This window comes from Sturnus vulgaris, chromosome 23, assembly GCF_052056855.1.
Source record: "Sturnus vulgaris isolate bStuVul1 chromosome 23, bStuVul1.hap1, whole genome shotgun sequence".
Taxonomy (NCBI): Eukaryota; Metazoa; Chordata; class Aves; order Passeriformes; family Sturnidae; genus Sturnus; species Sturnus vulgaris.
Window position 1 is genome coordinate 9054675 of NC_142265.1, and position 25903 is coordinate 9080577.

A 25903-nucleotide genomic window follows, 5' to 3' on the forward strand; every position below is an offset into this window, starting at 1 on the left:
TTAAATATACTCATTTTCTGCTGTGAGACAGGCCTGCCTTGCTCTTTTGCTTCTGGTTCTAAAACTTAGAAGGTATAAAAAGAAATTTATTAACCACACAAAAACAAATTCAGAATATGGTTTTCAGACCACTCACTCCTCCCCTCTTCCCAACCTTCCTAACAACAAAACAAACATACAAAAAACTACTTCAGTCAGTTCCCAACTTAAATAGTCCTTTTCAGTTCACTTCAGAGAGAGAAGTTTCCTCTTGTCAGGCCATAGGGACTTCTCCACAAGGAGGGAAAAAACCCAGTTCTCTCGTGGCTTCACTTTTCATGATTCGCATCCACCTGGGAAAAAAAACTTGCAAATCGTGACGCTTCTCCCATCTTCACAGCTTTCCCAAAGCTGTGCTTATGGGCCATGTTAAACTCATGGCGTATTACTTCTAAGAATGGGCTGTTCCAAACTAAAAGTTCTCTTCATCTCTTTCTGTTCATGCTTCATCCTCAGAAAATCGAAATCCCCTTCTTTCCTCGGGGCAAAGATTCTCAACACAGGTGCTTTTGGTCAAATGATCTATCAAATGGATCACTCCAACCCCCCCATGCCTTTTCTCACGGTATATAGGATTTTTTCAGTGCGAAATCTGTTCATCCCCACAATCTTACAAAAGGATTTTCAGCCATCTTCACATCATCTCCTCATTCTTCCATCTAAAGAAACTTAGCTCTTTTATTTTTCCCTTCTCACTCCGGGGAGGATTGAAAAGTCTGCAAGTCTTATCTGAGCATTGAAAGAGTTGAGATTTCACACGGGGAAAGAAAGGCTGCAGTGCTGAAGCTTTGCCAGGATCTCGGAAACTCAGGCGGCGCTGGAAAGCGGGAGGAGGGGGAAGGGCTGGAAGCTCCCTGGGCTCAGTAGCAGCAGCGGTCACTGCCACGGCCACCCCTCCTCCCTGCCGGGCCCGCAGTGTGGCCAGGCCCGGGCCCCGTTACCTGCACTGCTGCCGGAAAACAAAGAGAGGTCTTGTCCGGCTTACCTCCTTCAAAATGTATGTTCACGGAGCGAACCAGCTTTCTCCAATTGGTTCCTCAGGCTGTCAATAACCAAACCAGCCTTCAATTGGTCCCGTCAACTCACAGATGTTATAAATGAAAGACAAAAGTCTCGATATTCAGCAAAATTTAGATTGCTTTATTTGATATAGAAAGAGCAAGCAGCGCGCTGGGGAACGTGAGGGGTCACCGCCCACTCCACGCTCCACTGAACCTCGGTTTGCAGCCTCTTCTTATACTGTGGTTTCTCGTTGTAATAAATAATTTTTGGTTTTTTTGTTGTCATAAGCAGTGGTGGTTGAATAAACATCCTTCACAAAACTTCCGGGCGATCTGGTCCTTGTAGATAACCACCAGAGAAGTTCTGGGGGTCTGGTCCTTGAGATAGGCAGCATTGATCAGACAAAGGCAGGAAGGGCTATTGGGAAGTTTGATTTTGCAAGCTGGTAGCCGATACAACTTATTTGGAAAACATAATATAATACAACATAATATAACAAGGTGATTTTAAACAGAATTATTTTATCATATAATTTCCATTATCTAGTGTCCATGCTTCACTTCAGAGCTTAGTATTCTGGTTTATACAAACCCCAATGCTTTTGTGATTTACACGAATCTTTTATCAATTATCACACAGAGAAACACCCCTCCCTGAGTTTGTCCTCCCCAGGTGAAACCAGCACAAAACTAAAATTTCCGGGCATTGCACCTGCCCCGCCCGTGCGCGCTCCGCTGCGTGACCCGAGGGGGCGGAGACTCCGGTCACGTGGGAGGCGAGCGCCGAGCCGGCCCCGTCATGGCCGCCTACCTGCAGTGGCGCCGCTTCGTCTTCTTTGACAGAGAGACCGTGAAGGAGCCGGCGGGGCCGGATGGGGCTAGCGCGAAGCCCTTCGCGCTGCCTCCCGGCATCGCAGTCTGCGACTCGGGCCGGGGAAGCCTCGTGTTTGGAGATATCCTGTGCGGGACCGGGCACTGTGGCCTGCACGGGGCTCGGCCGAGCCGCGGCTGCGGGGCAGGCGGGTCCTGGGCGCTGTCTAGCGTAGGCCGGGGGGTACTCCAGCCTTGGGAATGTGGCAGCTTTCCGCTCTCGGCTGTGCTTTGGTTAAAAATAACCAAACCGCCACTGCATGTGTTGGTGCTCCGGGGTTGCTCTGCAGAAGTATTTGCTGTAGCTCTACCAGGAGTCAGCAAAAGGCATGCAGATTCTTGTATGATTTGAGGTGTGGGGCCTTTTTTTTTTTTTTTTTTTTTTCTTCCCCCCTTATGTGCCTTAACTGTGATCTAAATATGGAAGGTCACATTTGGTTTTTGCCTCGCTCTCTTCAACTCAGCAGTTTCCAAGCTTACAAGCTAAGGGTAACGCATCTGTACCAGCTGAAGCAGCACAGTATCCTGGTTTCTATTGGTGAGGATGAAGAGGGTATTAATCCTTTGGTAAGTTAAATGACAAAGGAAGATGCATTTGTAATATGTGTCTTTCTTAAAGACTATTTGGATGATCTTAGTTTCCCTTTCTTATCTTAAGTAGCTTGCTCATTCTGGGTCCTATAACATTTTGATGCCGGTTGGTCGCCTTCTAATACCTCATGTTTTGCTTATGCCAGATCCTCATTGTTTGTAGGTGAAAGTCTGGAACCTGGAGAAACGAGATGGTGGTAATCCTCTCTGCACAAGAATTTTTCCAGCAATACCAGGTAACAAGCCCACGGTTGTATCCTGCCTAACTGTCCACGAGAATCTTAATTTCATGGCTATCGGTAAGTAAAGCTGAATTGTAATGGCTTAAGAAAAATATTGCAGTCCTTACTGAGAGGTAAGGAACATGAATAGATGACGCAAAAATCAGCATAGAAGGTCCTGATGATCTTATGATCTTTCTTCTGACTTAATTGTTACATTATTCTCACTGAGATACTGTGCATCTTATGCTATCCTGGAGCTCAGGAGATAAATGCATAAATTTAGCCTGACTCTATATTTTGCACTAATAACTTTGATACTTGGAAGCACATATTTTTAGTTGATATCCGTTTTTCCCTGCCAGTTGGTAAGGCTACTATGTATTTATTGAACTTAGTACTTTAGTACTAAATTTAGCTTCTGTTGGTACAGGAAAAAACAAGAGTTTTGTTATACCTAATGTTACAGAGATATTTTTTCAGGCGTATTATACAAACCTTTTTTCAAAGAAAAAAGCAAATTTCTCTTTTTGGATTTAACCGTTCCTTGGTAATGTTTCTTCCTTAGCTCTTCTGACAGAATAAGAGCAGTAATGTGAGATTACAAGTGCTCTTAGCTGACTTGGTCCCTACACTGAAATCAAAAAACTTTCCCTGTGTGTGTGGTGGCCTTCAACCCTGGAACAACTTACAAGACTGGGGCTGTTGGCAAGCTATGAAAACTGCATATTTTACTCTCTCTTAAAAGATCTCCCTCTGGTCTTTTTTACAGTGTGTAGTGTGTTTTGAATAAGCAAGGGACTTGAAATTATAGTTACAGTTGCAGTATGGGAAGTCCATTTGTAAAACAAAATACAGACAGAGTTAAACGAAATTAATCTGCATATGAAGTTCGTGGGTGGAAAGCAAGTTAACCCTTGCTGAACAGTGCTATCCTATGTGCAGTTGTGTGACAGCTCTGAACTGTAACAGGAGCAGTGGGGGGTGATTTGGTGAAGATTGACTTGGTGTGAGAACCTGTGGCAATCCCCTTGCTTTATACTATGCTGGTGAGCATGGTGTTGTCATTGACTGGAGCTTCCCTATCTTATGCTGGATAAAATTTCAGGTGTGTTGTATAAGTAGTAGTTTAGTCCGCTTCACCAGGTTTTGCAGATGGGAGCGTTGTACTTACTAAAGGAGACATCACTCGAGATCGGCACAGTAAGACCCAGATCCTACATGAAGGCAGTTACCCGGTTACTGGCCTTGCTTTTCGACAGTCTGGCAAAACGACACATCTATTTGTGGTGACCACAGAGAACATCCAGGTGAGAAGCTAGTTGAAAAAAAAAAAGCGACTCTGACTTGCAAATTCTGTTGGCTTCAGAGTCTAGTTCAGAGTGATCCCCAAACCCTCGAGTTTCCTCTGTAGTCTTATATGCTTTCAGTGAAAGACTATCCTCACCTGGAGCTGGACACTCACGGTTGTGGATTGCGCTGTTCATCTCTCAGTGACCCCTCCCAGGATCTCCAGTTCATTGTTGCAGGAAATGAATGTGTCTACCTTTACCAACCAGACGAACGTGGCCCCTGCTTTGCCTTCGAGGGACAAAAGCTAATTGTTCACTGGTATCGGGGGTACCTCATCATTGTCTCCAAGGACCGAAAGACTTCCCCAAAGTAGGGCTCCTTGAAACAAATGAGTTCTTTTCGCTCATGCAGCTTCATGCTTTTATTCTTTCTCCTTCTTCCCCATGAGGCTTTGCTCCCGGGGGCAGATTGTGACTCTCTCAGATATTTTTGAGGTTCATCCAGACCCATATATTGATTAACTTCCATTGTGAGAGTAGCACAATTAAGTGTGCTGAATGAGTGGGATTTTTTCCCAGTCCTATGAGTTTCTTAGTGTAGCAGGATGATGGAATTTATATATGAATACATGATGGTTTCTCTCTGGATCCACTTAGTTTAATTGCTTAAACGAACTCTGTTTGTCTTGCTTTCTATACATGCCTAGTTTGAACAGGTATCAAGATTTCAAGTTATGTTCGTCTTGTTTTCTAAAACTTTCTTCTGCTCTCCAGATCAGAATTTGCCGGGAACGAGGCACAGAATTCAGACAAACAAGTCCTGAATATCTATGACTTGTGCAACAAATTCATTGCATACAGCTCAGTCTTTGATGATATAGTGGATGTCTTGGCGGAGTGGGGTTCTCTCTATGTACTGACCAGAGATGGGAAGATCCATGCACTGCAGGAGAAGGATACGCAAACCAAACTGGAGGCATGTAAATTTGTTTTCTTATTAGTCTCTGCCTTATATCTGTAAGATTGTACTGGCTCTGCAGACTGAAAATTTGAACCGTTCAGGTAAGGGAATTGCACAAGAAGTGACTGAATAGCTTTTCAGTATAACCAGCATTGTAAGACAGTTGGTAAAGGCCCAAGCTCATGTATGCACTAAGAAGAAAAAACTTGTTTTCCAGGTGTGTTTGAACTCGTTTTGTGGGGTGGTATTTCTCTCATACTGCTCTTATCATGTATTTAACAGATGCTGTTCAGAAAGAACTTATTTGAAATGGCCATTAATCTGGCCAAGAGCCACCACTTGGACAGCGATGGTTTGTCAGAGATTTTCCGGCAGTATGGTGATCATCTCTATAACAAGGGAAACCATGATGGAGCCATCCAGCAGTATATCCGGTAGGTGAGGGTCTTATGGAGCTGTGATGTTGTAGTGCAGGTAGGAGCAACATAGACTTTGATTTCTCTTTCAGCCCAGGAAGAAAAACAGTCCAAAACAGAAAAAAAAGTATGGCTTGAGGTGAAAATTCTACCTGTACAGAGAAAGATGTCAGTGGGACTAAAAGTCTTTGAACAAGTTGCTTGAAAATTGCTTTGTACACTTAAGGATAAAGTTCTTCTCTTTGATCATATTTTAACATGAATAATGTAGGCCCATTGGGATGGAGTGGGGTCTGGTGACATCATTATAAAGAAGGGATCACTCTGTGCAAGATAGATGATGGAATTTGACCGTGTATGGCAGTCTTCTTGGAAAGTACTCAAACAGCTCAATGTCAGTTTTGAAACATGTTGGGTTTTTTAAAACTAGAACATAGAGCAGCCTTGTTTTGGGGGTTACTGAAAACCTCATGTTCAATATTTTAAATGCCACAAAGTGTTACATTATTGTGGAGCTGATGCTCCAGAGTCCCTGACATCTAGTGTGAGTCAGAATGTCTTTTTACCTTGACTTGCTTTAACTGTCACAGTAACTGTGGCTAAACTGCTCCATGTTTAGAGCATAAGCATTTAAAGCTGACTTTGAGTTATGTGGCTGAAATGAAGGAAGATGGAGCTTTTGTTCCTCTCTTCTTGTGGCTTCCCAGTTTGTTGTGCTCAGAGGTTAGTCTGTCTTCTCACTGCCACCTTTAAAGAAAGATTAACTCTTTGTATGCTGTCATCGTCATCCTGGTCAAGGCCTTTGTGTCAGTGTGTGTGCAGATGGGTGGTCTTACCCTGTAACTAGTTGTTGCTTCTGATCCATAGCTGAGCAGTCCCAAGAGGGTTAGTGCCTGCTAAAGTTAAGGCTTCTCTGTGTTCTGTTGCTAATTTCTCTATTTATTTTGACTTCATGAGCATACAATATCTTGCAACATTACTCTTCTCCTCACAGAACTATAGGGAAGCTAGAACCATCTTATGTTATTCGGAAATTCCTGGATGCTCAGCGTATCCACAACCTCACTGCTTATCTACAGATGCTCCATCTGCAGTCCCTGGCCAATGCAGACCACACTACACTTCTGCTGAATTGCTATACCAAACTCAAAGACAGCTCCAAACTGGAAGAGTTCATTAAGGTATTGGGAGGACATGGAATCATGCTACATTTTCATGCCATCATAACTAAAAAGGGGTAGTGGTGACATTGTAAATTCCATTCCATTCCATTCATTGTAAATTCCATTCTGATAATGAATTTATCACTCAGTACCCTGAGTGGTAAAGGTCTTTGCTCCTTTATTTCCAAGATCTTGCTTGCGTTCTCAGTTTGGTTGGTTTGCCATCTGTGTCTGCAGTGTGTTTGATTCTGCCAGTGCAACTGGCAAGCAAATAAGAAGTGGTTACGCTCCTTCCTTTCTGCATGGGTGATTTTTCCCTTGCATGAGAGGTACCAACTTGTCCCTGCTCATATTTTCCTCTTGTTACATAAATGATTACTGCTTTTGGACTGTAAGAATTTTTCTGAGGGACCATCTCTCTGCTTTTGTTCTTGGAGACAAGTGAGAGTGAGGTCCATTTTGATGTGGAAACGGCTATCAAGGTGCTTCGCCAAGCTGGTTACCACTCCCACGCCGTGTACCTGGCAGAGAAGCATGAACATCATGAATGGTACCTCAAAATCCAGTTAGAGGACATCAAGGTGAGGAGCTATAACTGCATGTATGTTCATATTGGGGAGAATACCGATTCTCTAGCCTCCTCTTTAGTGAGAATATAATTTCACTGACCTGTTTGCTGAGGAGAGCGTGCTGATGAGAGCAGCAGCAACAATACTCATTGGTGTTGGTGTGATGCTTTTCTGCTTTTGGCTTGGCTTGTATGTTAGACTAGGTGTGAAAATCAGAAGGTCTTGTTTTCTTTCTGATGTGGCTTTTTACAGTGCCCTTTAAGAGGAGGGAGGGTGGTTAGCTGGAGATTCATCTAAACGTTTCCCCCAGGTTATATCCAGTCTTTCTCCCTGAGGAGGAAAATGAGCAGGAATAGTGAACTAGGTGGTAATTCAGAGCAAATGCTATTTGTGGCATACTCACGGCATGTCCTCAATGCTTTCTGTTCTAACCTCAGAGTGGAGAACAGAGGCCGATGTTTTGCAATTGTTTTGTTGTCTGTCTTCACAGAACTACCAAGAGGCTTTGCACTACATTGGAAAACTGCCCTTTGAACAGGCAGAGAGTAACATGAAGCGCTATGGCAAAATCCTGATGCACCATGTCCCTAATGAGACCACTGAATTGCTGAAGATCCTTTGCACTGATTACCATCCCTCGGGAGTTAATGAAGGCCCTGGGATGCTGGAAGGAAAAAAGGTATGGTTTGTGTTGACTGAGAGTTGTTGCTCTCTGGTAGTAACTTGGCAGCAAGTGCTTCTGCATGCCTTGTATTGCCAGCCTGATGTTTTAGGTATAATGAGAATTACACCTAAATAAACTCTGCTGAGGTGGGACCCCATCTGGAATACTATGTCTAGCTCTGGAACCCTTAGTACAGAAAAGACATAGATCTTTTGGAGCGGGTCCAGAGGAGGGCTATAAAAATGGTCAGGGGGATGGGAAACACACCTGCCCTGAAGAAAGGCTGAGTAAGCTGGGGTTGCCCAGTCTGGATAAGGGAAGGCTTCAGGGAGACCTCACTGCAGCCTTTCAGTACTCAAAAAAATTTTATAGGAAAGATGAGGACAAACTTTTTTACAGGGCCTGTTGTGATGCTACAAGAGGTAATAGTTTTAAAGTAAAAGAGGGCAGATTTAGTCTAAATTAAAGAAATGAACTTTTTATAATGAGGGTGATGAAACACTGAACCAAGTTGCCAAGAGAAGTAGATGGCCCCATACCTGGAAACACTCGAGTCAGGTTGGATGAGGACCTGAGCAACCTGATTGAATGGAAGATGTCCCTGCTCTTTGCAGGGATATTGGACTAGATGACCTTTAAAGTTGCCTTCCCACACAAACTATTCAATGATTCTAAGAGAAGCCTCATTCTGATGGACTGATAGTCCTAGAGGCAGGGGACCTCTTAAAGCTATTGCTCAGGATTGATCCTTGATGTTGTCGGCATCCTGTATTGTGCTGTATCTGTCCTGTTGGAGACTCTGGAAATGAACATTCCTCAAGGCAGGAAGGAAGCACTAGTATGGCTTAGACTGATGTGGGTGCTTGTCTTTTTCTGACTGTTTTACAGGCTAATTCAGAGGAGTTCATCCCAGTCTTTGCAAACAACTCCCGAGAACTGAAAGCTTTTCTGGAGCACATGACTGAGGTGCAGGCTGACTCTCCACAGGGTGTCTATGACACTTTACTGGAACTTCGATTGCAGAACTGGGCACATGAACAAGATGAGCAGGTTTGAGCTCCTCCAGCATTGTTTTGAGAGAAAGATTTGGTGTCTCTGAGTCACATTTGCATTCCTGCAGAGCTCTTTCTGTCTGGGCATTGATAACATGAGGCAGTACATATGCTGTGCTCAACAAATAGCACAGAAATGGGAAAGCAGCCTAGTAGCTGGGAGAATATTCCCTTCAGGATGGCTGAGCTTGTTTTGTTTGTATTTCATTTAAGTACAGATTCCAGACAATACAGCCTCTGAACAGATGCCTTTCCCACAAAAGTATCTTTACTTGCTTGCCTCGGTCTGTGAGGGTGTTGGCTGTCTGGGCAAAGAAAATCATGTCTGACTTGCTTTAAAAGGGTTAAAGAACAAGTACCAAAACATGTCAAAGAGCTCCAAATTGTCAGGTCTTAGTGCAAAATAGTGTGGATGTGAGTGTGCCTGTGTTCCTCTTCTTGACCTCTCCCTCTTCTTTGTAGATCAAGGAGAAGTTGCACAATGAAGCCCTCACCCTCCTGAAGAGTGGAAGGTTCAAAACAGTCTTTGATAAGACCTTAGTCTTATGTCAGATGCACAATTTCAAAGATGGTGTTCTCTACCTCTATGAGCAGGGCAAGCTGTGAGTGTTACTCTTTGTCGGGATTGTTTTGGGTTTAAATCTTCAAAAGAGCAGAGCAGTTGTTAGTTGCTATAAAGTTCTTTATTGTAAAGGCACATCAGTCTCAAAAGGCAAAGAGTCCCAAGTGTTAAAAGCCTTTAGCATAGAGTCCCGAGTAGAAGTCCCAATTAGAAGTAGAAGCAGCTCTTGGTGCAAGGCCCCGAGAAGGCCAGAGTTGCAGCCTAGTACTGAGTTCTGAGCAGTGGCAGAGGCTGCAGCCTGGTAGAAAGTCTGGAGAGACAGATGCTCCGTGGTCTTCTCTTCTTGTTCTTTTCTTCTTTTTCTTCCTCTTTTTCTTCATGTGGTGGTAGTGATGATGATGATGATGGTGGAGGAAGAGTGAGAGAGCGAACTTTCACTCCAATACATGGATTTTTGTTTACAAATTACCCAATGAGCTTAAACCACGAAGCTGATGCATTTCTTCTAAACCTATTAGAATTCTAATCTTTTAGTACGAAAGTTTACATATAATCTACGCATATGGACTATCTATTCTATGTGGAAAATGTAAGCAGTATTCCTACGATATTTTGATAATGTCTGGAACCATGTTTTTGAGGTTTCACTGAGTGAGACTTGTTTTTGAGACTTGTTTTTGTTCTTGAGTTCTGAAGCTTGTTTTTCACGCTACATTTCAAGGCTTTTACTTTTTAAGGCACTTAAAACATATTCTTACTTACTTAAACTTACTTAATTTACTTAAAAGTTAAGCTTGCACCTCTATTTCATATCTGTGTGGCTTAATATACTTTAATCCATCCAAAGGCTTTAATTTGATCCCTGCATTTTGATCTCTCTCTGAGGATCTCAGAGAGGCCTCTGTTTTTCAGACTCCAGCAACTCTTGTCTTTAGAGTCCTGTCCTTCTCCTGTTGCCCCCACTGCAGCGATTTCTGAGACATAAATGTCTGTACAATTAATGGTAGTGACCTCTTTAGTGTCTCAAGATGGAAATGGTAGATGATTGCTCTGCAGAAATGCCTCACTGTTGAAGCAAGACAGTTACATAGAGTGGAAAAAAAAGACTTGTATTTGACTTCTGCTTGAGTCTGGGGAGTGCACTGGGGATTGCATGGCTGGGTGAAAACCTGAGGTCCCTGTAACAGCTCAAAGGGCAAGATGGATTGTTGCAGCTGATGAGTCTTTCTCCCATAGTTTCCAACAGATCATGCATTACCACATGCAGAATGAGCAGTACAAGAAGGTGATTGAGGTGTGCGAGTTGTATGGCGACCAAGAGGCTTGTCTCTGGGAACAGGCTCTTGGCTACTTTGCACGGAAGGAGGAGAACTGCAAAGAGTATATTGCTGCAGTGCTGAAACACATCGAGAACAAGAATCTTATGCCCCCGCTGCTTGGTAATAACATGTGACACTCAATCTTCAGCCTCCCCCACAACAAAACCCAACCCAAGCAAAAACCAGAAAAACAAACCACAACAGACTCCAACCCAGAATAGTTTGTAGTGCTTTTTGTAGATCAGACATTAGAAGAATCAATGAAATTGGAGCATACCATTTGAATTAATAACCTGCTCTATGGGGAAAAATTATGTCAGTCACAGCTAGTTAGGGAAAGTTAGGGAAAAAGATCTGCAGTATCAGTGATACGTCTCGTACATGATTTCTGTTTTATCAGTGTGGGGCAGTGCAGGGCGTGCTGAAACTCCTGTTGTGCCTTGGTGGAGAGCTAGAATCCAATCCACGATTAGATCCTGCCTATGTCCCTTTTGGTCTGAGTTATCCAGACATGCTCCCAGTTGCCCATTTCTGGAAGAGGTCAAAGTGAAAGAGAATCTTTAAGTGAGCTCTTCCAATTCCATGAGAATGCCAACTGTCTTTGCCTGCAAGTGGCCTGTCCCAGGAAAGCAGTCTGCCCTAGCATTACAAGCATAGCTTCAGTTTTTTGTGCTTATGTTTAAACTAACATCTCAGTTGCTCTCAGTTGTGCAGACGCTGGCTCATAACTCCACAGCCACCCTGTCTGTGATCAAGGATTATCTTGTCAACAAGCTGCAGAAGCAAAGTCGCCAGATAGAGCAGGATGAGCAGAGAATTCAGAAATACCGAGAAGAAACTACAAGGATCCGCCTGGAAATTGAAGAGCTAAAAGCAAGGTGCAGGACTGTGTGCTGTCTCGTCTAGTCCTATACAAGGATAGAACTGCTGTTTTCTTTTAGTAAGGTAAAAGTGTAGTTTGTCTTTCTCATGCCTCTCCATCTTGTCACTCAGTCCCAAGATTTTTCAGAAGACCAAGTGTAGCATTTGCACCAGTGCATTGGAGCTCCCTTCAGTCCACTTCCTGTGCGGTCATTCCTTTCACCAGCACTGCTTTGAAAGCTACTCTGAGAGTGATTCAGAATGTCCTACTTGCATGCCAGAAAATCGCAAAGTGATGGATATGATCCGAGCCCAGGAGCAGAAGAGAGATCTGCATGACCAGTTTCAGCATCAGGTAGGGTAACATTGCCTATCTTACCAAGCTGAAATAAATAGAGTTGAGATTCATATACACACCTGTAAATGGAGGCTGGTAGAGACAGGTAAGGCTTAAAAGTATTTTGTAAACAAGGTTATGTTAACTGGATAATGAGGCGTTAGACCCTAGGGTGACTGCATTGCGTAAAGCACATGAAGAGTCATTGTTGGCTCTGTGAAGGTGAAAGAGAGCATCTGTTCTCATCTGACCCTCAGTTGGGTCTCAAGACCTATTGGTCAGTGTGACAGCTGGTCAACGGGTTGTATATAACTAATTAGTGAGAAAGGGAGAAGAATAGTGTGAGTTGGAATGGGGACAGCACCAAAACGTTGCATCTATCTTGTGTTGCCCAAGGATGAAATAAATGGTGAGTGTGAGAATGGGACATCAGCTGGAAAATGTTAACACATGTGGAAACTAGAGCAGTTGAGGCACTCGCCTTCCTGCTTAATTCAGTTGCTCATTATCTGCTCCATGCATGGCTCAAAAGTGGGGTTGAAGCAGGAGTTGGAATGCCAGTGCCAGAAAATCTAGCAGGTTCTTCTGCTACACTCAGCCCTTGCATGGAATGAGCGAAGAGCCAGGGACTGACATGGGCTGCCCTGTCCCCTAAGCCAGAGGCTTCTAAGTGCAGGGGAAGAAAGGAAGGGGACTAGAGGCAGGAGGCACTTGAGGCTTTTGCTGATGCTGCTGCTGCTTTGTGTCTGGCAGCTCAAGTGTTCAAACGATGGCTTCTCAGTCGTTGCTGACTACTTTGGTCGCGGTGTCTTCAATAAGCTCACCCTGATCACGGACTTGCCCTCGGGAAAGACGGCTACTACGATCGAGGCTGGCCTGCAGCGGGAGTTGCTCATCCACACCAAGCGCAGTACCTGACTCCAGGCCCTGTCCACATGCCCTCTCGTGTTGTACGGTGGCCCGAAGTGTCCGCGGCCACCTGTATTTGTTTTCATGCCTTGGTCCTCAATAAACCAGACTGGCCGGGCAGTGCCGTGCCCGGCCCTCACTGCAGCCCGGCCGGGCGGCGCTCCGGGAGTGCGGGGGGCGGGGTATCGGGGGCGGAGTTTTTCCCGCGCCGCTGCTCGTGCGGGCGCGCCAGGGCGTGGTCACGTGGTCAGCCGGCGGGGGCGAGGCCGCCGGTCACGTGGTGGGTGCCGGGCTGGGCCGGTGGACATGGCGGAGCCGGCGGCGCTTGCTGTGGGCCTGGGGCAAGCGGAGTCTGGCGGGGGGGTCGACGGGGCGGGCGCCGACCCTTTGCTGCCGCACGGAGAGAACGGCGTGGATGGCAGAGCGATCCGCGTGGGCACCCGCCGGAGCCAGGTAGGCAGCGGCAGGGCTGAGATGCGAGGAATGCTCCTGTCCGGGCACGCCGTTCATCCCGGGCAGCGCAGGGTCTGCGGGCTTCTCGGGGCCGAAGAACGGCCTGAACTTCCTGAGTTCGCGCATTTCGACTCCTGCCGTGGAACTCAGGGCTTTCCAAATTTCTTCTCGTTCTTCGGAACCCAGGAGACGGTCAGCTCTGTTAGCGCTGCCGCGGTGCGGGGGCCGGGGCCGACGGCGCGGGTTTCTCCTGGGTCCCCCTTGGACTGTGCAACTTGCAAAGTCTGTGCAGCTCTTGTAGCTGTCATCCCCCGATGACTGATGGTTGCAGCCCGCTCAAAGGCCAGGGAAGGGACATAACCAGAGATAGAAGAGGTATCTTTTGCCAGCGGGCTACAGCAGGGAGGAGCAGCCTCACAAAGAGAGATAAGCGACCCTCAGGCCTTTGCCCTGAGATAATCTCGTTCCTTTTGGTAACACGTTCTAGGAAGAATTCCGTGCTGTCACAAATGCACTTTATGTAGACATCAGGACAAGGGAGATAGCCGTGCATATATGCTACCTCGTGATAACCGAAGGGTTTGCAAACGGAGGCAGCTACATACATTCATTGTGTTTGTAGGGAGCTGCAGTCCTGGAACTATGTTAATTATCAAAGGGTCCTGAACCCTTCGGTCGGAGAAAAGCTGAAACTCATCTGTAGTAGCTTGAGTCTCCTGCTGCTTGCATGTGCAGAAAGATGATACACTAGTGATTGTATTTTACTTGCTTCTGGTTTTCTTATGCAATAGAATGTTCTTCATGCAGTTTACTGCTTTGAGATTTGTTTCTTGGTGTACTCAATGATGTGAGCTGTTACTTTTGTGTGTGTGTTTGTAGAACCTCTAACTAGATCTTTGTTCTTACAGAGGATAAGTAACTTGTATTTGACAGTAACTGGAGTTTTCTGCCAGCTCAATGAAATCGTACTGGCTTCTCCCAAAGCTTGCAGTATTGGTAAAATCTGTAGTCTTAGAGAAAGCGGGAGGCTTTAACCCTAACCTTAACCCTAGCCCAGTGTGCAATATGACTTGTTTTTTGATCACTGAGCAATAGAATAATTGTTTTGCTTACTTTTCTGCCCACGTAATGATGAGCGGTTATCATTCAGCAGTTGTGTTCCACATATGTGAAACCAAAAAGTGAAAGCATGAGAATTATGGTCTGTAGGCTTCTGTTGTAGTTACTCTCCCTAACTCGATAAATGTATTGCACTGTTTCATCGGTGGTTGCATCACTGCTGGATATGGGGAGATATGGCTCTTTAATCAATAAAAGAAGTTCTTCAGTGAAGTCCTCTGGTCGTGATAGGAGTTCACACAGTTCAAGAAGTTTGTACCTAGGAGCGATTTTACTTGAGACAACCGATTTCTAATGCTTTTGATTTAGAGAGAATGTACTGGTCATGCGTCCCTGGCTGCGGAAGAATGGCAAAGCCTCCTTGGCTACTGTATGGACAATATGCTCTTTCTTTAGGACTTGTTTTCTGCTTCCTTGTAGCTGGCCCGGATTCAGACTGACAGTGTAGTTATGATGCTCCGTGAGCTATATCCTGACCTCTGCTTTGAGATTGGTAAGTTTTTTTTGGCTGTTGCCCTGGGTAGATGGCAGCAGGAGCCAGTGGATTATCTTTGTGTGCAAGAGATGTGTGTAGAGTCAGGAGGAGGAGGTCTATCTAAGTTTATTTGAGAATGTCGTCTGAATTCATTTCAGTTGTGTGGCTGAACAACTGCTCCTTCTAGGGGAGGTAGATGGATTTCATAAGTTCTCGATGATTTAAGTGCTGAGTATTTGAGGGATATGGTGGTGTGTTGCTCCCTTTGCAAACTGGTATTGTTCTGGCTGCGCCCCTCTGAGCATTAGGGGCATTTTCTGTTCTGGGGCTCAAGGCTTTCGATAGGAATAATAGAAGCTCAGCCTTGCACTGAAGAGAACTGTCTTATATGTGTTCATTGGCATTCCAGAGACAGACTGTGGCAGTTTCCATTGGGTCAGCTCTTCCCCAAACCTGCCCTCTTTCACTTTGCTTTTGTTTTTGAGGACAGTGAAAGAAATCTCAATTTCACTTGTCTTGAGTGCAATGTATTTCTAGAAGTGAGCTGCTCTTGTGTTGAGCTTGAGTCAGTGTTCACCGAGTAGTGTGTGACTGCTCATGGCATTTTGTATAGATATTTTCAGCCTGAGCCCAGTGCTTTTATCAGGCCTCATGTTTTACCTGTACTGTCTCTGAGCAGTGGCCATGTCAACAACTGGGGACAAGATCTTGGATACAGCACTTTCCAAGGTAAAGGATCTGTTCTTCCTTTATTCAAAAACTAATTGTATTTATGTTATTATTGGCTGATGCTTATTTTGTGCTTCATATTCTTCCATTTATGTGTAGATTGGAGAGAAGAGCCTCTTCACCAAAGAGTTGGAAAATGCACTTGAAAGAAATGAGTAAGAGCTTATTGTTTTGTTTTTCTCCTTGGCATTCCATGCTCTTTGGACATATTTGGCTTGCTGCATAGGTGATCTACTTTCCTTCGGTCCTGGTACCTCTCGGGCTAAAAAACGTAATAGTTTGATAAGTCCCTGTCTTTTTTCCCCTTCTTTTTCCTCTCTACCCTGGGCTTAGGCCATGTATTTTGAAGTGGAGTTGTGTCACTTGGTCTGCCCCAGTTATTGTTTGTGTGTTACGTGCTGTAATACACAGAGAGGATGTGATCTCATATGAGTGCCGTTTATGGATAATTTTTTTTTTTAATACTTTGCCTGTTGTTGGTAATGTATTGCGAAACAGATTTAGTGTTATCCTATAAATGTTAACATTTATTAACTTATGCAATCTAAATGTGTAGGAGAATTTCGCATGGGCAAATTGTGCTGTGTTCTGTGTAACTTCTCCGTACAAAAAACCTTGCTTTAGCTCCCTGAGCAGAGAGAGATTAGTGCTGGTTTTGTGGGTTTGAGGTGTCTGGGGATTTTAATTGTTAGTTAATCTCTCTTTCTTTTCAGTACTCTGAGGAGGATTTCTGTAGTGCCTTAGTTAAAGTATGTTTGAAAACAAAGGTATTCTGCATCTCTGCCACATAGTTACATCATACTGCATTTTCAGTGAAGTTGGTGAAAAAATATTGGAGACTCAAGTATTCACAATTATGCTCGGTTCCTGTTTGACAAGGCAGGTAGCCTGTAGTTTGGCTTGCTGTTACTTAACGTTTGAAGCATAATACCAACCCACATACTGATGTATTTTGGTACAGTGAGTCTTTCTGTGTGACCATCTCCAGCATCTTCCCCTCATTCAATCTGATTGCTTGTTAAGTGTCTTTCATTGCTGGGTGAGGGGAAAAGAGAGACAGAGAAAGATAAAATAGCTTTTTAGGAGTAACACAAAAGTTGTATAGTAATCCTGGCTATGGAATCCTGAAATTCTTCTCCAAGCTAATTCCCAGAGTGGGTTCAAACTTTTCTGTAGGTGACCTGCAGGCCTCTGGTAGATCCACATGAGCTTCACCATCTGTTCTCTGATTACTATCCTCTAATTTTTAGAGTTGACCTTGTGGTTCACTCCCTGAAGGACCTGCCAACTTGTCTTCCTCCTGGCTTTACGATTGGCGCTGTCTGCAAGTAAGTATGGACATGAGGCTTGATTCTCTGAGGGTCTTGCATTTTATAGTGTTGGTAAAGGAGAGCAAAGGCAGCATAGGTACTTTCAGGTGTTCAAAGTTTCCTGTGATTAATCTCCAAAATAGTGGAAGCTCTAGTGAAGCACTAGGGCTGCCCTAGTGTTCCACAGCTAGCAGGTGTGCTGGAAATTCTTGCTTGTACAGTGATGATGGAGTATTTTGGAGCCAGAGGCAGTTCTTGCAAGAAATGATTGCAGAACTGTTGAGCTTAGTGGCCATGCCTTAAATGATGTGTCAGGCATTCTGCACTTGCATTATTTTGCAGAAGGGAAAACCCACTTGATGCTGTTGTCTTTCATCCCAAAAACTGTGGAAAAACACTGAGCCTCCTTCCTGAAAAGAGGTGAGTGGGAGAAGAAAGGGAAGACAGGCGTAAAAACAGAAGAGGTCAGTTGGTTGGTATTTTCCATTGGCAAGTCAGTCAGCTCATTGCTTTATTATGTAGTGGTTTTGCACTGCCTTTTGTGAGCATTCCACAGACGTTAACCTGAACCCACTTGCTGGAAAAAGTAACACTGTCTCACAGAAGTGCTGCATAGTGAGTGAGGTTCATCTCTTAAGCCATCCTTGCGTGGCAATTCTCTCTCAAGTTAGAACATTCTTGCCACGATCTCTCGAGTGAATTCGTGCTCCTTGGTGTTCTGCTTACTGGTGGGGAATGGACACAATGCGGACAGCATCTGGTGCAGGATTTTGGCTTTCATGGACCTGAACTATGCTTCTGTTCTCACTCAGCCAATTCTGATTTTTTCTTTGTTTTTTTGGCATCACTTTCTTGTGGTTTCTCCATTTTTAATGACCTGTCTTTCTATAGAGGTTATTGGAATCTCTTGTGTGAGACAGATGAGTGAAACTACTTAGATCACGGTAGCTATTAGAAGGTTTTTTTTTTTTTTTTTTTTTTAATAGGTAGAGTGAAAGAAATAAAGTAGCTGTGACACAAAGACTTGTGCTTCTGTGCCTTTGGATAGCAGGAAAATCACATCTGGTTTAGTTTTCAGGTTACCAAAAGGAGGAAGCAGAAGGGCACGTACTGGTTTTGTCAGTCTCATGACCAGTGACAGGACTCAAGGAAACTGCATGAAGCTGAATCAATGGAGGTCTAGGTTGGATATCAGGAAAAGGTTCATCACCCAGAGAGTAGTTCAGCACTAGAACGGGCTCCTTAGGGAAGTGGTCACAGCACCAAGCCTGACAGAGATCAAGGAGTATTTGGACAATGCTTTCAGAGACATGGTGGACTTCTTGGGGTGTCCTGTACAGGGCTAGGAGTTGGAAGTCAGTGATCCTGATGGGTCCCTTCCAAACCAGCAATAATATGCAGTAGGCATATAATCTGCTTAAGGCAGTTCTGTCTTTGATGAAGTTCCTCCATTTTAGTCACTTCATCACTTAGTTGCCTGGCTTTGTTTGGTTCATTTTGGAGCAGCAGAATCTTTTTTCTGTGAAAAATGTTGTCTTTCAGTAAGGTTTCATCAGTGGCTAGGGACTGCTCGTCAAAAGCATATCCTGTAAAATGGCTCCTGGGGAGTGGCTTCAGACATGCTTTATGCTAAACTGCACAGAGTGGTTTTCTTTCTTCTGAGGAGATACAAATCACTGACTGTTTTTTTGATCTTCATTTCAACTTAAAAAAAAAAAAAAAGTTACCAAGTTACAGTTTGTTTCCTTGAACCGTCTGTCATATATTGGGCTAGAGGTAATTGTTAGGAGTGTTGTGGATTTCAGTGATTATATTTTTTCCTGCAGTGTGATTGGAACCAGTTCACTTCGGAGAGCAGCTCAGCTCAAGAAGAAGTTCCCTCATTTAGAATTCAGGGATATTGTATCCTTTCCTGGGAAGCCATAGGAGCTAGGTAAAGCTGCAAACAGGAGAGTACAACTTCGTGTAAAATCTAAATTCGAGGCTGATTTGTGCCACCTGACTTACAAGAACAAACTGCTTCCTGAAAAGCTGTTCTCCACTACCCTGTTCTGAGGGGGAGGTAGCACTGTAGCCATCCTGTCCTCTGCTTTCTCATGAGGCTGTGAAGAAGCAGCCAGCCTTGATCTAGCTGGGGGTTCAGCATACAGATGAGTTGTATGTTTTGCAGTGTTTGAAAAACTGTGACGGTGCTTCCCATGCGTTTGCCACCGGTGCGTGACCAGATGTTGCTGGGTTTCCAGTAACCCTGGATGTACTTCGGACCACGAGTTCCGATGTGGGTGGCTGACCTACTGAGAAAAGGCATTGTTACCTCAGTCCTAGGAGTGGAGTTCTTTGCAGTGCAGGAGTTGGGTGCTAATAGTGTACTTCAACTTAGTAGACTCAGCACTTAAATTAATATTCCATAATGCTTGGAAAAACTCTATTTTAAGAAACAATTGTACATATTTAACACTTCTTTCAGGATGGTACTGACATTCTCATTTGGAGACTATTGGATTCTGTACAGTCTGTAAAGACTCAAGTGGTTGTAGGACTGTTTGCCTGCTGTTTCTATGCTTGCTTAATCACTTCTACAGAGAGGAAACTTAAATACCCGTTTAAAGAAGCTAGATGAGAAGGAAGACTTCAGTGCCATCATCCTGGCTGCTGCTGGGCTGAAGAGAATGGGCTGGGAAAGTCGCATTGGCCAGGTGAGGCACAGCAAAGCAGAAAATACCATTCTCTGCTGAACTATCAACTGTTTGGCTTTCAGACCTCCTGTCCAAGACAAGCATACAATCTCCTGACTACATTGCCATGCTAGCTTTGATTTGAGGCACTTCAGGAAGGAGCGGTTGGGTTTTCTGGTTGGTTGTCTTTTTCTTCATATAGAAATTTTTCATGTTCAGCTTTCCATGGTTCAGTAACAGTTTGTAATCTGATTGTCTCCTAGCACTTCACATCCCTTGTGTCTAGCAATGCAGCAGTGTGCAAGGCTGAGAGTTTAGTGATTAGCTAATTCACGAAGTGTTACACTCCATTTGATGGAAAGTGCATTGTCTCACTTTTGTGATGGAAACACTGAAGCATGGGAAGGGAGAAGTGATATTTCTTTGGTCTGACATGAAATCATTTAGTATTAGAGACAGGAATCTGGCTCTATTTTCTTATATTGTGAACAGTGCAACTTGAGTTAACTCTTGCTTTTACTTTCTTCCAGCTCCTAAGCCCTGAAGATTGTCTTTATGCTGTTGGACAGGTACTTTACAACTTTTATTCCTTAAGGCATGCTTAAAGGGCACTGAAAGTCAGCAGCAATATGATATATCTGAGTAGTTAACTGTGCTGAAGACTTCTCATATTTTGTTTACCAGAAAAGTACTTTGATCTCTTTTGTTGGCTGTTACACTATTTTAGGCACAGCTTGTTAGAAGAATGGGAGTCTGCTCTCCTACCCAGTGTGTTAGGGGCTGATTCCTATTAGTAATAGAAAAACAGTAAATAGGAAAGGTAATCCATGCACAGCTACAGTGGGGCAACACAACAGATAAGGGGCAGATTCTGGTAGGGTCAATATTATGCTGCACCAGGATAACTGTGCAAACCTGCTGCAGTATCTTTGCTCTGTGATGCTCCTTTCTTTGTGCATGGTGTCCTGACTCCTGCAGGGTGGAGCTGAAGCACCTGTCCTGGAGCACATTCTTTGTGCTCCTGTTTTTAGGTGGGCAGACTGTTCCAGTCCCTGCTGGCTGCATGGCTGAGCTTACACAGGATTGCCCTGCTAGTATCAAACTTGCTAAACCAGAGCTGGTGATCTGTTAGTGATTGCAAGTGATGAATCTGCTCATTCAGTCTGAAAAAGTGATTTTGATCATGTTTTTGTCAAGTACTGTGCAGAGTTCTAGAGTGGTTTGAGGTGGCAGCATGATCTTTAACACTTGGCTGAAAAAATCCTGATCTTCTGTTTATAGCAGCTACTGTAGGACAACCCTGCAGCCAGTGGAGTATATTGTAACTAATTTCTGTGAATGTTAACTCCGTAAGTGAAAAGGGTCTGGAGCCTCTGAGTTCTGTTTCATGAACAATGCTGAGTACACATGCAGATGCATGAAGCTGAAGAACTGTTATATTTTGTTGTATGTTTCTTCTTCTAGGGTGCCTTAGCAGTGGAAGTTCGTGCCAAAGACCAAGAGATACTGAATATGGTATCTGCCCTGCATGATGCAGACACTGTGTTGTGCTGCATTGCTGAGAGAGCCTTTATGAAGCGTTTGGTAGGTCTGGCACCCTTGCTCTGCCTGCAGCACTAAATACTGATCTGCTAGTTGACTTGATGCCATAGTATGGGAAATCTGTTACACTTCTCTAAAACTGCAAAGGAGAGTACTTCTGAATCGAAAAGGGCCCGAAGAGTGATGGGCAGGGTTGTGTGCAGCCTAAACTCTTCAGAGGCCTCTGCTTTGAATGTGTTGAGTAGGAGCCTCAGTGTCAGCTGCTTTGTGTTTTAGGAGGGTGGATGTAGCGTCCCTGTTGCTGTCAACACCCTGATGAAGGATGGCCAGGTGAGGAGTACTTTGTATTTTTCATGGATTTTTTCTGAAAACCTATTCCAAGTGTGTGTATGTTTCCATCTTTTCCTGAAGCTAATTTCAGCAGGTATCTTTATAGGCAGTTAGAGCCAGTAGTCTCCTGACTTGACCCTTCTGTGTTTTTGTCCAAAGTAGAAGTACAAGAATGGGTCTGGCAAATGAAGCTGTCTTTCAGAAAATTCCCTTATATACTAGATTCCCCCTCCACCCCTGCTGCTTATTTCATGTTGTCCTGAGATCTGAAAGTATTGCCTCTGACCCTACCAAACCTGTTCTTAGACAATGGAGTGTGATTAAGCAGGTGGAAAACTAGAAAAAAACTTCTGCCTTTTCCTTGAGAAGTCACACCTCCCCTGACAGGGATTCCTTTCCTTACACTTGTACTGTTAGGTAACCACCTTGTAAGAGGTTAGTTCAATAAAGAACTAACATCTATATTATTTATAGTCTTGACCCAATAACCAAACACCCGTGACCCGCACTGCAGCACTAACTATCCAGCCAAAAATTACTACCTGAAACTAGGAATAAGAACATCCATCTTGTCCCATACCTATTACTATATTCTAAAATCCCTAAATTCCAAACCCCTCACCATGTGACACCGCACACACCTCTATTCCACTACACACCCATGGTTTTAACTCCATCACTCAAATTTGGAAGCCTTCTCCAAGGCCTCAAGTCAAAAGCAGTGTTCTCCTGGGGATCAGTGTCAGAAAGCACAGAAAGTTCAAAACTCACAGGCTTCTGGGTTCCAACACTGTTACTCATGCTGATCCCACTGCATGACAAAAGCCTTTCCCTCCAGGCTCAGCCTTGTATATTAGGTGGGTTTTTTCAAAGAGGGGGTAGTTGGCTGCTTGTTTGTTAGTTAATGTGGTATTAATCCAGTCTGTATTTTTTTCCAAGTTGTATTTGACAGGAGCAGTCTACAGCTTGGATGGATCTGATAGCCTGAAGGAGACCATGCAGACCAGTGTTAGTTATCCCCATCAGGTACATGAACCATGGTGGCTTCAAAATACAAACCTGAAGCTAAATGGCTAAAACAAGGCCTTTAGAAATAGATTATATTTGGTCTGGTTTCTTGTAAGCTGTAACAGCACACTGTTCTTGAGGCTCCTCAGACTAGATTTTACCCTTTTTCATGGGTGTCTTAGTTCTTTGGCCAGTGTTTTCCTGCTGCTTTACTTTGAGGTGTTTATATTTGCAGAATGAAGATGGACCGAATGATGATGTGCAACATGTTGGCATCACGGCCAAGAATGTTCCTGGTCAGGCTCAGGAAGCTGCAGAGAACCTGGGTGTTGAATTAGCTAGTTTACTTCTGAGCAAGGGAGCAAAGCATATCCTTAGTGTGGCAAGGCAGCTCAATGATGCCCGCTGAACCCGGGTGTAGCTAGCAGGAGTGGTACAATTCTAGCTACATTAAATCATAGTTGAGGGCATTGCAAAGACTTAGAAGCTGTTTTTTGAAACAATTGACTATGGGAAAATTAAAACTTTATGTTGATATTTGAATAAGTGTCCACTAATTTGAGTTATAACAAATTGTTAAATAGAAGTTGTATCTATTCAAATCCGATGTAAAATGTTTTGTACCTCCATTATTTTAATTTCAGCATAAAATGGATCTTTTTAACAACAGCCCTGTCGAAATTACAATTTACGGGTTAATGAAATTTTAAAATGTGGATTTTAACAGAATTTTGGTCTATTGACATCCTTTAAAGTGATCCTTCTATTCTTTTGACTAGCAATTAACTATTAGGGTATTGAGCACAGCAACACGCCAGTGACCCCGAGAGCAGACTGCAGCAGAAAACACCTTTAGCTTTACATACGTGAACTGTGAAAATGGGGTTGAATCTGATGTCATGTTTGTGTCTTTTTGCTCCGTTTGCCCCCAGCAATGTGGTTAAAAGCAGTTCTTGACGTTCCCCCGCTCCTCTTTGCAGCACTGGACTCGTGCATGGGTGGCGGAGGGGTGGGTAGTGAAGGTTGGGTGGGGGAAGCTGATGGAGCCGCTGGAAGTGAGGCGGAGCGACCGCCCGGGCTGGGCACGCCCGACCCCGTCCCTCGCCCATGGGCTCCCCGTGTGCGCCCCGGAGCAATGCCGGCTCGGCCCGCGTGGCCGCGCTGCAATTGCTTAAAAGTTGTTAAAAGTGTTTTTGGTCGCGATCCCGCGGTGCAGTCCGCGGTCTGAGGTGGGAAAGCCGGCTCGGCTGCGCGCGGCTAGGGAAAGGGTTGGGGAAAAACCACCAAAAAACCCGTTCTCTTCCGCGGCAAGCTGCCTTGCGCGGGGGAGGGGGCGGCTGCTATCGCAGCACGGGCCGCACAGCTCCGTTCAGCGCGGAGAGAGCCACCGGCGAGACCGGCGCCGCGGAGGCCAGCGCCACAGAGCTACGGACCCGCGACGGGGAACTCGGGGCCTCCGCGTCCACAGAGTCCGACCCGGGCTGCGCGGAACATGGAACGCCTGGGTCCGCGGAACAGGGCTCGGGCAGCATCGATGACGGTGCTGCGGGCCGGTCCCTGGAGCCGTTCTCCCCGGCTACGGGGGACGGCAGTGGTGGAATCCCCGGGTGCAGCTGTCGCGCTCAGTGTTTGACTGGCCTTGGGCCGGTTCCTGCCCGCCTCCCTACAGCCACGGCCCGCCAAACCTCTCGTCTCCTTTCCTCCACCTGCCTCCTCCGCGGATTTCAGCTCTTTCATTGACCAATAGTGTGGCCCTTAAAAGGACCTTTTTTGTGATGTTGGAAGTGTGATAGAAGTGTGATAGAAGGATGCTGGAATGGCCGGCCGGGCTAGTTCTTCTGCGACTTGCTGCGCTTCTTTCCGGTCTTCTTGCGCAGCAGCGCAGGGTGGACGTTGGGCAGGACGCCGCCCTGCGCGATGACAACGCCGCCCAACAGCTTATTGAGCTCTTGGTCATAGCGCACGGCTAGCTGTATGTGACGGGGAATGATGCGCTGCTTCTTGTGATATCGTGCTACGTTGCCCGCGAGCTCCAGGACCTCAGCAGTCAGGTACTCGAGCACGGCCGCCAGATACACCACCGCAGTAGAGCCCACTTGTCTCCCATAGTTCCCCCTCCTCAGTAGCCGGTGAAAGCGCCCTACCGGGAACGTAAGCCCAGCCCGGGCCGAGCGAGACTTGGCCTTAGCACGGGCCTTGCCTCCGCTATTACCGTGACCAGACATAGCGTCCCTCTTTGCTGTTAAATGGTAGGGGCCGCAGCTGGGGCGTCCGGCATTTTTATAACCTCCCGCCCAGCACGGCCCAGCTCATTGGCGCTTTTTTGTTTTTGGGGCGCCTCCTGGAAGCAGCTTTTTGGGATTGGTCCCTTGTGTGATACCAAGGCGCTTGCTCTGAGTGTGTTGGCGACGGGGTCAGGCAATCAGCGAGCGAGGCACCAAATCTAAACCATGCCGGCCCGCCCACTCGGAAGGAGATGCCCATCCCGCAGAGCCCTTCGTGCCACCCAGTGCAGGTGCACGGTGCTTTTTGACGGGGGGGGGGGGGGGGAGGCCGGGCTTCCGTCCAGAGTGAGGTAGAGGGGCTCCCGGGATGCCTACAGACTGAGACGTATCCCTGTCTGTAAGGGCATTTGCCTTAGGATAGTACATGGGGGAAAGCATTTAGGGATATGAAAAAACCTACCATGAGATCCTTTTTAGCGACTTGTGGGAATGTGTGAGATATAGTATGGGTTTATAATATGGGTATATTAAGAGAAGCACCAAAGGAGTGGGGGAAGTCAAAGTGGACTAGGAGGAAAAAATCATGGGAACATTGAAGGGGAAAAAAAGGGAAGTAAGTGGTAATGTTTTAAAATGCTGTTGATCAGTAATAATTATCTCTGCAGTCTGTGCTGTTTTACTTAACCTAACGTGTATGTTTTTTTTCCCACAGCAAGCAGACTGTCTACCCTGTGTGCCTATGTACATCTGGAGGTCCAAGTGCCAGCAACTGGTATTAGGACACAGATCAGTGCAGCCAGTAGTTCCAGCAAACGTGAAGACCTGAGCACATGCAGGGAAGGGCCAGGGCTAGGTAGAATGCAAGTGTGTGTGATCCCTAGCAAATGAGCCTGACTAGAGAGCAAGTTGGGGTCAGCAGGATGTTTACTGGAGGTAGGGCTAAGCCAGCATACTGGGGAAAATGGGGTGGCTGTTTGAGAGGTACCTACTGGAAGACCACATCCCTAGATCAGCTAGCAGAGAGAATAATTTCTCTATTCATATGCCCTGATGCCAGGAAATCCAGCAGCAAGTAACTGGACAGACTGTTTAAGAGCAGATACTGAATGGTTTAATAATGTTTGTGTGTATGTGTTAAAGAATATATGGTACCTATCTATAACTGATCAGCTGGAGAGGAGGAAGAGGATTTGGCCACTCATACCATTCA

At 45.2% G+C, this 25903-nt stretch overlaps 3 protein-coding genes across 5 annotated transcripts; 2 read left to right on the forward strand and 1 right to left on the reverse strand.

Annotated features, from left to right (window-relative positions):
- Positions 1-1824: 1824 nt before the first annotated feature.
- On the forward strand, positions 1825-12971 carry VPS11 (VPS11 core subunit of CORVET and HOPS complexes). The gene is made up of 16 exons (XM_014893536.2): positions 1825-1993; positions 2329-2477; positions 2665-2800; positions 3869-4032; positions 4137-4384; positions 4789-4990; positions 5258-5409; positions 6386-6572; positions 6992-7135; positions 7614-7802; positions 8676-8837; positions 9302-9441; positions 10638-10840; positions 11427-11598; positions 11714-11936; positions 12672-12971. The coding sequence occupies exons 1-16, from the start codon at positions 1840-1842 to the stop codon at positions 12834-12836; spliced, it is 2790 nt and encodes a 929-aa protein (XP_014749022.1). The 5' UTR covers positions 1825-1839; the 3' UTR covers positions 12837-12971.
- Positions 12972-13029: 58 nt separating this feature from the next.
- On the forward strand, positions 13030-23197 carry HMBS (hydroxymethylbilane synthase). 3 transcript variants are annotated; one of them, XM_088178031.1, is made up of 13 exons: positions 13030-13280; positions 14820-14892; positions 15554-15603; positions 15703-15758; positions 16854-16931; positions 17256-17333; positions 18740-18815; positions 19496-19609; positions 20119-20157; positions 21053-21172; positions 21407-21460; positions 22400-22486; positions 22704-23197. In XM_088178031.1, exons 1-13 carry the CDS (start codon positions 13134-13136, stop codon positions 22875-22877), a joined length of 1146 nt encoding a protein of 381 aa, XP_088034157.1. In that variant the 5' UTR covers positions 13030-13133; the 3' UTR covers positions 22878-23197. The 3 variants fall into 3 exon arrangements, with proteins under 3 accessions (XP_088034157.1, XP_088034158.1, XP_088034159.1); XM_088178032.1 differs by lacking the exon at positions 17256-17333 and having other exon boundaries at positions 13032-13280; XM_088178033.1 differs by lacking the exon at positions 13030-13280 and having other exon boundaries at positions 13352-14892; positions 15488-15603.
- A 1100-nt stretch (positions 23198-24297) lies between these two features.
- Positions 24298-24693, reverse strand: H2AX (H2A.X variant histone). Its single transcript, XM_014893533.2, has one exon. It carries the CDS (start codon positions 24691-24693, stop codon positions 24298-24300), a length of 396 nt encoding a protein of 131 aa, XP_014749019.1.
- Positions 24694-25903: the final 1210 nt, after the last annotated feature.